The sequence below is a fragment of the Nansenia antarctica genome, assembly GCF_963989245.1.
Source record: "Nansenia antarctica genome assembly, chromosome: 5".
Classification (NCBI taxonomy): Eukaryota; Metazoa; Chordata; class Actinopteri; order Argentiniformes; family Microstomatidae; genus Nansenia; species Nansenia antarctica.
The window spans coordinates 8,911,264-8,923,836 of NC_137690.1; the positions used below are offsets into that span (position 1 = coordinate 8,911,264).

The window sequence follows — 12,573 nt, forward strand, 5'->3', positions numbered from 1 at the left end:
CACACACACACACAGACACATACAGTACAAGCAGACACATACAAGCACACACACACGCACACACACACACACACACACACACACACACACATGTACACACACAGTGGGTGTCATACCGTATTAGGTTTTGGCAAACTTGACACACTGGATAACATCTGTAATAAACAGGAAATGTTAAGTCAAGAACATTTCAACAGAAACTGTTTCCCATAAACAAGTAATGTTGCTGCCAACAGCGAGTATAATTACAGTAGCAGTAACTAACCACAACTATTTAGTCTCAAATAAAATGTAAAGTTTTCTAATGAAACATTGATAGATTCTATTCAGTCTTTTGTGTGGTTCTGATTCCAGCTCACCTGTGCAGATCTCTGCATGCAGGGATGAATTTCACACAGTCTCTCTTGCAAAAGGTTTCCTCTATCCAAGACTTCCGCCACTGCAAGAAGAAAAAATCATATTTGTTCATCACAGATTCATTGGTACACAGTGGTGTCTGAATATACAATGATTGAACCATCTTCTTAACCAATCCAACCTATCACAACCTTTTCAGAAACGCTTGTTGTGAGAGACATTGGCTCAATGTTGTGTTGGTCCAAAGATGTTATTCAACTAAAGACTTAACAGTTTTATTGAAGTAGTCATTTACAGTAAGCTCATGACCAGACTGTGTAAATATAAAGAGACTGCGATGTCGAAGTTCAGACTAGTCCATCTCCTCCTCATTCACTATCAGTGATCTTAATAATCTTGTTTTCCAAATTCGTCCCAGGCACCGGCCGCTCATGTGTTTTCCGAAAGGCTTTTTAGCAGACAGTAACACAATGGCCCTGCTCAGAACAGCCTTTATAGCCAGGGAAACATCCACCCATCACATCCCTTTCCTGCGGCCAGCAGACGTGATTCATTCTCTGGGTCTGTGTGTACGCTAAACAGACAGAGGACCCAAGATAAGATCAGTCGACCTAACTCTAAATCTCCAGTTCACATGAGTAACCGTTTCCGTTGGATACAAGCAGTGGCGGACTCAGACTGTTTGAAGGGCAGTGGTGAAAAGAAAAAAAGGGCACCTACTGCACAACATGGGACCCCATCAGTGCACATGGTCAAGTTTAGACCATTGGAAGGGCAGCTAATAGGGCACATCCTCTAAATTTGCCACTCAAAAGGGCATTTTTGCCACTCAAAAGGGCACTTAAGAGAGACGTTTTTCAACTGTGGGGGCACCAGGAGGGGCGGTCGCCCCCCCTGCCCCCCCTGAGTCCGCCAGTGGATACAAGTCATTTTGGAATTTAAAAAAAATTGGTCTTCATAATGGCATAAATTAATGTCAGGTAGGATCTATTCCAATACACAATGCGTGTGTGTGCTTACCTCCATCATAACGTCACATACTCAATTGTCGTTTCATTCGGTGACCTCGCTAACACCCCAAATCTGTCCCACTCGTTTCTATTTACTTATTTCCCTAACTACCGGACGCGCTCGTCATGTGCGCATCATGTCCACATCCAAGATCGTCGGGCTCTACACTGCAAAAAGGCAGCTCTCAAAAACAAGAAAAAAAGCTATAAAATAGGGGAAATATTACTTAAAATAAGCATAATTATCTGCCTCTGTCAACAGAACAGGAAAATGTCACTTGCCAAGATTGTTTTAAAACAAGTAAAACTAAAAACGAATGCAGTCAGACATAACACAAGTATATATTGCCTTGATTTAAGATATTTAATCTTCCTTAGATTTACTTTTTGCAGTGTACTGAATTATTTGTTTTAAAGATAAGAAAATAGCGCAACATGATCACTGACTTGTGGAGTTCGCAAACTCATGTCATTGCCTTGAAATCTCAAAATACAAACTTTATTCACATGTCTAATGCTTGTACAGTGGACATTGAACAATCGCGTTTATGTCTCTTAAAGGGCAACTGAATGCGCCGTTTACACAGGGGGGCGAATGGCCACGGATAGAGAAGATAACATTGTTGTCGTGACACACACAGATAAACCGGACAAATTAGGGGCTTCAGCCGCAACAGTGCCGCAATAATAGTAGATGCCTATACCGTGAGCTTAGAATGATAAGGTTCTATCTCCGTTTAGGGCAGTTCAGAGATATTGAGCGTCAAAGTTTTTACATTCCATGATTATGTTCTGCGAGATGGAACCTTTGTATTTTATGAATTACTAACTCAAAAATGTCAACATTTTAAAAATAACACCACACAGGCATTAATAAACACCTAATGGATCAGATTATGTAAAAAAAACTCAATTTTGACAAAAATTGAGATAGAACCGTATAATTCTAACGTCACGATACGTCGTACACCTAAGCACTTAATTCTGTGTTTCACCCGCCGTTACACTTTATGAGAACAGTGATTTATATCTTAATTTATGGAAGAAGAGACACTATTTTCCAACGAAGGGTTAGAAACCAGAAACTAACAAACTCAAAGAACAAGTTTAAACAGAAACATGAACACATTGTTGCCATCAGTTGTGTAGAGTTATATCAACATATTCATATTATACCCTGCTTATTCCCTAAACCGTTATCTTTTGACAACGCAAGCAATACGAGATAACTGGCATTAATGTGTACTGTAGCATAGACAAATGAATCAACCTTACCATGGTAGGACCTGCATTCATATGTACCTGACACAGGTAACTAACTACATTCCACATGCAGTCTCTCACCTCTCCCTCTCCCTCTGTCCCATTGGCTTTCTCCTCCTGGGGAGGGGCTTTGATCTGGGCCTTGGTCCAAGGGTCAGATTCCCTAGCATTGAGGAATTCATGAGTTCTTTACAGTAGATAGTTCCTGCTTCCTACCACATGAACATGGGCCTTCTCACATCTTTCTTTCAGAGCTTAAACTGAGTAGAATCATTCTACTAGAACGGTATTTTTGGTATCGTATTTGAGGAACATTAATCATTGATGAAGCCAAAGAGCAAAGCATCTTTCGAAAGATGGTGGACAGACTATGCCGAGTCATAGGGTTTATGTGTAAGGACTGAGCAGGGTTGGAGGTCCAAAACAATCACTGTGGTAGCAAGAAGGCCCCTGGGCCCTAGTCTCACTCAGAGAGACTCGAGAGATGAGGTTCTGGTTTCCGAGATGAACCAACTTCAATCACACTGTCTGTGGTTGGACTCTGCCTTGCACCCAGATGTATGCACTCCTTCACTCCACCTCGATGGATTTAAAGGGAATGGATTTATGTCAGAAATATGATTTAGGTGGCGTAACAGGTTAAGCGTCGACCATGTAACCGCAGGGTTCCCGGTTTGATTCCGGCCGCGGGCATGTCATCCCTTCTCTCTTTCACCCATCCTTCCTATCAAAATCTCAACTGTCTCTATCAATAAATAGAAAAATATGAGTAGGACTGCCCCATTCAGAAAAAAAGGTTGAACCAAAGCCTATGCTCTTGAATCAATCCAATGGTTTTGGACGCTTGAGGGGAGGGGAAGGAACGTCCACAGGGGTAGATAATAATAACAACTATAACCACTCTCCAGGGGGGTATTCCATCAACGTCACTAAAGGAAAACACAGGCTTATTTCACGAGACTCATCGAAATAAGCCCAGAGCTGACAGCCTTGTAGCTAACAGTGTGAGGTGTGTGCTGGTCTTGATAAGGATGGTATGTGGTATGCTATTGAGTTACTGGTGGTCATTCTAGGGCCGGTTTCACAGACAAGGCTTAAGCCAAATCCTAACCCTAATCTTTCATAATAAAGCCATAAATAATTCTGGAGTGGGTGTTGGTGTTAATGAATACCCCCATGTGTACTATTCCTCCTTTAGTGACGTTGATGGATTACCCCCCTGGTATTTGTGTGAACTAACTTGTTTGAACTAACATTCAACATGTACACAGCGATCAACATCTCTCCGCCTGTACATTTACATTTTTGGCATTTAGCAGACGCCTTATTCCAAAGCGACTTACAATCAATACATTTGAATACTAAGCATGTGAATCAGCAGTCCACTATTCGTTGCAGGAAGAGTACTCTAGCTCGGGCCCGGGGCCACTGATAGAAGGAAAAACCTTCTCCGTATTATCGCCTTCTACTAAAACTAAAAACTTTTTTTGTTTTGTTTTTTGTACCAACACTAGACATGAACAGTGCACACAATCACCAGCAGGTTACTTGATAAAAGATTATTAACAACTTCTGGAAGATTGTTTATTTTGAAGCAAGGCATTCTTACAACCCAGGCACTCCAATACTTTCATCCATCAGTCAACATGGAATGATTACAAATGAGAGGTACACAACAAGAGTAAAGTGTGAAACAGTCAGTCAATGACTCAGTTTAAACAGAACGAGCAGGAATAACACCAAGCCCATGGCAGACCTTAGCTACAGTAACAACTTAGTTTAGGCTCAGTTCAAAACATAGCATAAAAAAAAGCTGGAAAAAAAATAGTGGATCTAAACAAATATAACAAAGACTAGTTGCAAAAGCTAACAACACCATCAACATGGAAAGAAGCAGTACAAACATGTCATAAAAGTTATGGTTAGGCAAAGTTACTGTTGGCTAAGACACAATAACTAAAGTCTATAAAAGCTTTTACAAAAGCAGTTGAAAGTCTCTTGGTTTTGGGCTGTTGAACTACAGCGTACACCATTGATGGATTTTGTAGCATTACTCTCCATGCAGCAGCACGTAGGCTAAACCATCCCATCATGGCCACAAGGTGCTAGGTGATATGGTATCTGTGATTTGGGGAGTGTACAACATGTGTTGGGAAGTCTATTCAACATGTAGTTCTGTCATCATAGGGTGTGTTCGTAAATACGCTCTGGAAATTTGATCAAGCATTCATGGAATGCCTTTCGTCCAATAAAATTATTCGGCCGCACCTAGTGTGCGCTCCGGCGCTCTGAGCGAATTTACGAACGCACCCATAGTTTGTGTTGATTGTTATTGTGAGGGGGTCTGCGGCAGTCTCCTTGGGGTGCAGGTCTTCACGACTCCATGGCAACAGAGGAGTCTTTGACAGGGGGTTCTGAATTTGGTTCAGAGACATTATCATTCTGTAGTAATGAGAGGTCCAGCTCAGGTAGGGGGACCCTCCAATACTGGAATGAGTTGAAAGTGCAAAGGCCATCCTCATCATCATCTTTGTGTGTAACCTGGAGGTGGGAGGGGGGGGAAAGAGACCGTTTTATTTAACAGGGTATATACAGGAATCTTGAGGTTAATTTCAATACCTTTCTAAGACTTTTTAAAGACCTTGTCAATATTTTTCCAGACCTCACCACCACTTCGAGCTGTAAGTCATCTTTGTTTTTTAATAAAACTAATAAATTCACGAACTTTTACTAAACGTTTTTAGTACTCAAACTCTTTGGACAGAGTCTAGTTCAGAAAAATACCTACAAAATTCAAGACCTCATAAAATCGTGATAAGACTTTTTAATACATAAGGGTCTTGATTTTCCCAAAATTGATTTATCAACTTTTAATACTTTTCAAGACACCGCGGATACCCTGTTTAACTTGTGAAAAAGCGTGTGTTGGTGATGTTGCATTTTACACCGGCCTTTTTAGTTGATATACAACAGACATGCTTTCAAATGAGCAAGTAGTATTACATTAGGCAAAAATAAGTATAGACAAAAGCGTGACACTAGCGACACCTTGTGGACTTGGTGGGATATACAGTGCTCGATGAATGTGCAGGCAATGTAACGTTAATGTGTGCAATAGATATACTGCACATCGAGTACTTACAAGTTTTGCAAGATCTTGTTGTGCACCGGCGGTGTCCTCTCGTGCACGTTTCTTTGAAGTCACGGAGGTGGAGAACGAGGCAGCGTTTGCAGGGCCATGCTCTTGGAAGCTTCCAGAATTGGTTACCAGCGAACTCTCCGACGCACAGACCCGATCACTGGTGGTCATCTTGCTCGGTGGGGATGTCTCTTGTTGTCCCTCCTCGTCATCGAAATGACAGGGTCTCTTTCTGCAGGTCTCTTTCCCTAACAAAGCGAGCAGCGATGGCGGACTCACACCCCCGGTTGAAGCCATGCTCTCAAACTGCGCATCAAAACTGCAAAGTGAACGAAAACCTCTTTTGTAAGAAACGTCGTGGAACAACACGTCTTCTGCTCGCCTTTTCGTCATTAATACACGTTCAGAGAATAATTCACACAATGGCAAATATGTTAAGTCTTCCAGGCATCAACAGGTGTTAATAATAATCAATAAAACCACATTTCACTCAACATAGCGTAGGCAAGTTACCTACTGTTAAATTTCTCTTGGCGATCTGTCCAATGAGAAGATAGATCCGGAGTCTGTCTCCGCCCACCATCGACTTTGTTTGCCTTCTTTGCCAACAGCGCCACTTCACAACTAGCGGTTCATATGAATCACTTCACATGAGAGCTATTTTCATAGTCAACTATTATTAATCTATGCAGTGTGCTGGATGTATCTTTTACACATTAGAGCACATGATTCTATTCATATGATAACACATTACAATTGGTAAATGTTGCTCTTCAGTTATTGCGCCATGGACTCCATTTCTATCAGTTTTCTATCAAGTTATTTTTTCTGAGTGGGGCAGTCCCACTCATATTTTTCATTTGTATTGACAGTACAGTATAGATTATGACAGGAAGGATGGGTGAGAGAGAGAGGAGGGATGACATGCAGGATATGTCCCCAGCCGGAATCGAACCTGCAGTTACATGGTCGACGCTTAACCCGCTACGCCACATAAGCGCCCCTTCTATCAGTTTCTAACTTTAATACTGTACTAACAAGGTTTACCTAGACAGTCTGAGTCTGAAACAGTTGTAAAAAAAAGTATGACATAAGCATAAGGGATTGTATAGCCCACCGGGCAGTCCATTCACCCACCATAATATTACCAGAATACAAGAGCAGTTAAAGGACTAACATTAAAAAAATAGATCTGTCTTGATGAAATACATTTTAATAATTGTATCACACAGTACACAGCACAAAAATAGACAAACAATCTCAATAAATGAATAGTTTAAAAAAAATGTAATTTGCCTTTATTGTGAAATGAGGCGGTAGCTAGACCCAAGGTGTGATGCTGAAACTCAACCTCTGCGTCCAATCATACTACGATATAAGTTTAAAACAACTTTTGACCACCAAAAGTATAACCATCTCGAGACCACCATCTTTTTGACCACTACTTCAGATGGAAAAAAAATCTGAGCTGGCTAACACTATCTTTTACAAAAGAATAAATACTTTGGCAAAGTAGAGCAGGGATGCAACAACTCAGACTCTGTTCCACAGTCCTGCAGGTGGTCATCCCTCCCGGGTACTAGATGTTACTGTATGGCTACAGCGCCTCACTGCACACACACACATCTGGACAAACCATGAGGAGGAGCAGGATTGCCAGGGAGCTGGAGGAGCTGAGCTGGTGTAGAGGTAGAGGCCTCTAGACACACACATGAAATCACACCAGGTCACCATGGAGACAGAGGCATCCCATGGCCTCTATAACAGAATGCAATGACCAGTCCTGGGCTGAGGAGAGTGATGATGTCACTTTAGTCTTCAACAAGCAATCTGTCCCACAAGGGCAGAAGGGAATGTGTTCTTGTCCGGCAGTTACAGCGATGAGATGTATATTACCAAAAAAGAAGAAACATTAAAGAAGAAAACCTGTCCATTGTTAATGTAATGTTTCTGTTTTCTTTTTCGTAAAATGTTCTTGGCCATGTGGAAATCACGTTTCACTGTGACGAAATCACGTTTCACTTCACGTCGGGCGATGTCACGTCATGCAGTCGGAGTTCTCTGGCCGCGGGGACGCCTCCGGTGTTCCGTCGGCATACACATGGACAGGTTTCCTTGCCACGAAGAAGACACAGTCGTACAGGTACTTGAGCATGGAACAGTGGTTCTCTGTGTAGGTGGTGGGGACAGACTCTCTCTCAACCTGCAATGAGATATGACGGTTTACTACACACTGGCACCTACAACTGTGTTATGAATCATTTAGTGCTGTTTTGTTATGTGATAATGTTGTGAAGTCTATTTATTGTGTATATGGGGCTGTACTACTGTACTAATGCATTTCGTTGTCTGTTACTCTGCAATGGCAATAAAGTTTAATCTAATCTTATCTACTTGCTTGTGCCTATAACCCTGTCTCAGAACAGCACGCCATCAACATGCATTGTGTCAGTTTATATTTACCTCCAAGAGGAATCCATATTTCAAGATGGCCGTCCTGATGTCCTCATAGCTGAGCTCTATGGAGAGCTCGTTGGCGATGTTCTCAAAGTGGTACAGAAGCGGGCCTGTGCAAGAGGGGAATGACAGCTTTGTTCAAATACAGCATCATTGTGACTATTCATGTGAAACTATACATGCCATTTAGCTGACACCTTCATCCAAAGTAACTTACATCAGTGAGTGGATACATTTTTCAGTATATATGGTCACAGCAGGAATCAAACCCACAACCTGAGCGGTGTTAGCGCCATGCTCTACCAGCTGAGCCACAGAGGACCTAGTTATACTACCGTACTATACTGTTCTCCCTCTACACAAAAACTCTTGTTCAGTAATCTCCTCGCATGGTTTCTCCTGCTACGCAGACGACACTCAACTCTTCCTGTCTTTTCCCCCTTCCGACTCACAGGTGACAACACGGGTCTCTGCCTGTCTTGTCGCCATGTCTGCGTGTATGTCAGTCCACCACCTCAAGCTCAACCTGAACAACACTGACCTACTCTTCATCCCTGGGATGCACAGCACACTCCTGCAGATTCGTCCTCTACAACATCAGAAGGAAACGCTTTCCTGCAGATCAACTTCTGGTCCAGACACTGGTCATCTCCCGCCTCGACTACTGTAACGCACTCCTGGCTGGGCTCCCCGCCTACGCCATCAGACCTCAGTAGCTCATCCAGAATGCTGCCGCCCGTCTGGTGTTCAACCTCTCCAAATTCTCCCGTGTTACCCCTCTCCGCCGCACTCTTCATTGGCTCCTGATTGTAGCTCGCATTAGGTTTAAGACCCTTGTTCTGCCCCATACACCTGCCCGTTCACGCCACTCCTCCACCTCTGCTGGCCAACTGGAACCACCACCTCTGCAGGGCTGCAGCAGTCGCACTGCCCAGTTATTTGAATAACGTTTTTTTTTTATTGTTGTAAGTTGCTTTGGACAAAGGCGTCTGCTAAATGCCCTAAAGGTAAGTGAATAGGTCTGTTAAAATTTGCCAGTTTGTCGGGACTTACCGAGATTGATCCACACACCCCCGGGTTTGAGAATGTTCCAGATGTTCTCCACATAGTCAATGACATTGTGGGCTGTGTCGATGAAGAAGCAGGTTGCCACACAGTCCCAGGTGTCTGAGAGGGGAGGAGAAGGACGACCGCCATCAGACTCACCATCAGGAGAAATATAAGAACCTATCACTGATTGGACAGACATGGCAAAGATATGAAGTGTGATATTGGACAGCTATTCAATACAGCCTCTGCAGGGCTGACCACTCACCAGGCTCCGTATAGACTTCCTGGAAGTCCCCGGCCACCATGGAGAAGTCTGCGCTTGGAGGAAGGCTCTGGGGGTTGACATCGGGGAAGCGGATTGGTCGCGTCTGGTCGGTTGACCTCTTGTTATTGCTAAACTGGTGGATCCAGGGGTACAGGGTCATGGAGTTCACATTCTCACACCTCAAGAAACGGAAGGGTCAAAAAGGTTATAATCATACAGAAAGCTTAACAGTAGAATTATTATCAAGGTCAATGCATTAGAATGTTAATAACACTAAAATGCGTCCTGATCATTGGTGCTAACATATCTAGCCGTAGCAGGGTGAGAATGAGTTGTTGGCCCATGTTATTCACCCTTGTAGTGAAATATACTGCAACATATGCAAGAACTTGATGAAAGATGGAACTGAATTATTCAAGATTTTAGTTAACAAATAAATGCAAAAACAAGTGTGCTTCTGCTTGTGTGTGTGTGTGTGTGTGTGTGTGTGTGTGTGTGTGTGTGTGTGTGTGTCTGTGTGTGTGTGTGTGTGTGATACCTGTTGAGAACAAAGTTTGAGGAGAATAGCATGAAGAAGCTCCATTCGTTTCCTTGACAGGCGTAGCCCAGACTAGCGATCTCCCAAGCCAAACGACCAAGCCCCGCCCCCGGGACCAGCACACTGACCTTGGACACATCACTGCCCAAACAACCGCACCATCACTGACAAAATATAACACACATCATCTAAAAACACAACTTAAGGACCCCTGCCTGTCTCTACTGTGTGTGTCTGTGTGTGTGTGTGTGTGTGTGTGTGTGTGTATAAGAGAGAGAGAGAGAGAGAGAGAGAGAGAGAGAGAGAGAGAGAGAGAGAGAGAGAGAGAGAGAGAGAGAGAGAGAGAGAGAGAGAGAGAGAGAGAGAGGTATGGTATAGGTAGAGGTGTGTATGTGGGCCTGTAGTTCGTAGTACTGCAACTCACTACTTGTCGCTGGGGAACAGCCGCTGAACCTCCTGTATGAGAGGCAGGTAGCAGGAGTCTCTCTCAGCCTTCCCTGTCTCACTCCAGTCACGTACGAACTGCTTTATGGTAGACTTGAGCTTGTCCATGTCGAAGGTGGAGGACGCATGCACCTTCCTCAGGTCATCCTGGGAAGAAAGGCACTTCCACATAAATACCTTCTCTTCATCAAACTCATCACGTCACACTACTGTAGTATACACTGCACCATCACTGGACTGTACTGAACAACACATTAAAAAATATATATATATATATAATATGTATGATTTCAACACCACAAGCAGCTACAGCACCTTGAATAAAAACAAAAAAACAAACAAACAAACAAAAAAATCCTTAATTCAGGTTATTATTGTGTAGTTACCATGACATGTGTCTCGTGTCAAGATCACAGAGGAAAAGGATGCGTGACCTCTGACCCTTCGACTCACCTCCTCTCCGTACTCCATGTTCTCGAACATGTGGACACAGTTGAGCACGATGGCCTGCAGCACCTCCTGGTTGTGCTCCACGCAGAGCCGCAGCCGGGCCAGGTTATCAGGGACCCCCGACAGCAGCTGCTGATGATGCTGGGGAAGACTGCGGAACTGACGCTCCGAACGGTTCACCCGCTCCTGGACATGGACCCTGACATATAGGGGGGGGGGGGATATGAAGAGAGGACAATTCCATTTTTAAAAACACTGACTTTTTCAACATGTAGTGTTGAAAGAAAGAAAATGAACAAGACGTGACTGACAAAACAAATGCCCCGATGAAAGCCAGCTGTCAAATCGTGAGCTTAGAATAAAGTTCTATCTCCGTTTAGGGTAGTTCAGAGATATTGAGCGTCAAAGTTTTTACATTCCATTATGTTCTGTGAGATGGAACCTTTGTATTTTATGAATTACTAACTCAAAAATGTCAACATTTTGAAAATAACACCACACAGGCATTAATAAACACCTAATGGATAAGATTATGTAAAACACTACATTTTGACAAAAATGGAGATGGAACCTTATAATTCTAACGTCACGAAATGTTAGTGCATTAAACATAAAAGAAAAATTAGCTCAGTGATTATGCATGTTTATGCATTTCTCTTTGTCAAACAGATCAAATAGCCAGCAAACAAGGTTCGGTCGCTCTGTCCTGCAAGCCATCCTGATACTGCCTGGTTCACACGTTGTTGTGGTGGCTGAGCTAGGCTAGCTAGCGATCTAGAGGTTTCTCTGTTGTAGTTCTGGATCAGTCCGTACCTGTAATATCTAAACGCATCGATCACCTTCCAGAAGTGCTGACTTTCGAGCTTGGTCTCTTCCTCTGGCGAACATTTGTTCCTCTGTCTAAGGTATAAATACGCCTCTTCTCTCTCTCCATCAGCCGCCAGTTCCCCTGTCCCTTCGGCCATGTCTGGTTGATGCACACACAGACCCATCCAGTCGAAAAACGAACTCGACCGAACTAGGAAAAGTAATCGAACTCACACATCAGAGAGATTTATTCATAGCTTTATTATGTAATTGTACACCAAGTATTTGCTGATGCATTCGAGCATAGCTTTTTTTTGTTGTTGACATGACTGATGTTTATGTGTCAAATGGCTGAATGTACTTTACATATATGAATACTAATAATTCTCAATAAATCTGTCTAAATAAATAATTACCAAACATTTGTATTTTTTTAAATTCCAACCTCAGCAATCTTGCTCATACTGAACTACCCCTTTGCTCTACTTGGACTCTACGTGGACTTTTAGCTTTAACTGCAAGAGTAAAGAATTTGCTTTGTGTGATCATTGCTCAACTAATGGAATGAGACATGGTATATGACAAATATTGCCACATATGGGGCATGACAAATATTGCCACAGTGTTCTTACATGAGCCTAGTAGAGAATAGAGGACAGCCAGTTAACAGCTACAGCAATAGGCCTTTGAATGAACAGCGTACACAGATTGGCAGCATAATGGAATACACAGCCTTAAATTGAGAACAACTTATTCTATAATTGGTGTCGCCCGACATTAGCCGTCATGTAGA

General features: G+C 42.9%; 3 protein-coding genes across 3 annotated transcripts in view; all 3 read right to left on the minus strand.

Moving 5' to 3' along the window:
• The window catches only part of trpm6 (transient receptor potential cation channel, subfamily M, member 6), a gene marked incomplete at both ends in the record, with an annotated part of 24,375 nt that extends 22,992 nt beyond the window's left edge, over nt 1-1,383 (minus strand). Inside the window, 3 exon segments of the mRNA XM_080531322.1 lie at nt 117-155; nt 360-439; nt 1,378-1,383. Coding sequence (XP_080387448.1) covers nt 117-155; nt 360-439; nt 1,378-1,383 — 125 coding nt within the window.
• Nucleotides 1,384-4,278: 2,895 nt separating this feature from the next.
• LOC308157507 (uncharacterized protein) lies at nt 4,279-6,253 on the minus strand. Its single transcript, XM_080531068.1, has 2 exons — nt 5,773-6,253; nt 4,279-5,171 (listed from the first exon to the last, which is right to left on the minus strand). The coding sequence occupies exons 1-2, from the start codon at nt 6,160-6,162 to the stop codon at nt 5,004-5,006; spliced, it is 558 nt and encodes a 185-aa protein (XP_080387194.1). The 5' UTR covers nt 6,163-6,253; the 3' UTR covers nt 4,279-5,003.
• An 816-nt stretch (nt 6,254-7,069) lies between these two features.
• Nucleotides 7,070-12,480, minus strand: carnmt1 (carnosine N-methyltransferase 1). Its single transcript, XM_080532415.1, has 8 exons — nt 11,787-12,480; nt 10,977-11,172; nt 10,504-10,670; nt 10,080-10,220; nt 9,542-9,720; nt 9,280-9,393; nt 8,233-8,336; nt 7,070-7,972 (listed from the first exon to the last, which is right to left on the minus strand). Exons 1-8 carry the CDS (start codon nt 11,963-11,965, stop codon nt 7,808-7,810), a joined length of 1,245 nt encoding a protein of 414 aa, XP_080388541.1. The 5' UTR covers nt 11,966-12,480; the 3' UTR covers nt 7,070-7,807.
• Between the last annotated feature and the right edge of the window lie 93 nt (nt 12,481-12,573).

Excerpts from the sequence above, each read along its gene's own strand:
- LOC308157507 (XM_080531068.1), bottom strand. The coding sequence starts at position 6,162 with ATGACGAAAAGGCGAGCAGAAGACGTGTTGTTCCACGACGTTTCTTAC. Across the intron at positions 5,172-5,772 it reads AACAAGATCTTGCAAAACTT|GTTACACACAAAGATGATGA; the intron begins GTAAGTACTCGA and ends TCCCACCTCCAG.
- carnmt1 (XM_080532415.1), bottom strand. The coding sequence starts at position 11,965 with ATGGGTCTGTGTGTGCATCAACCAGACATGGCCGAAGGGACAGGGGAA. Across the intron at positions 10,221-10,503 it reads CTGTTCCCCAGCGACAAGTA|TGATGTGTCCAAGGTCAGTG; the intron begins GTGAGTTGCAGT and ends TTGTTTGGGCAG. Across the intron at positions 8,337-9,279 it reads GGGTGTGTGGATCAATCTCG|GCCCGCTTCTGTACCACTTT; the intron begins GTAAGTCCCGAC and ends CCTCTTGCACAG.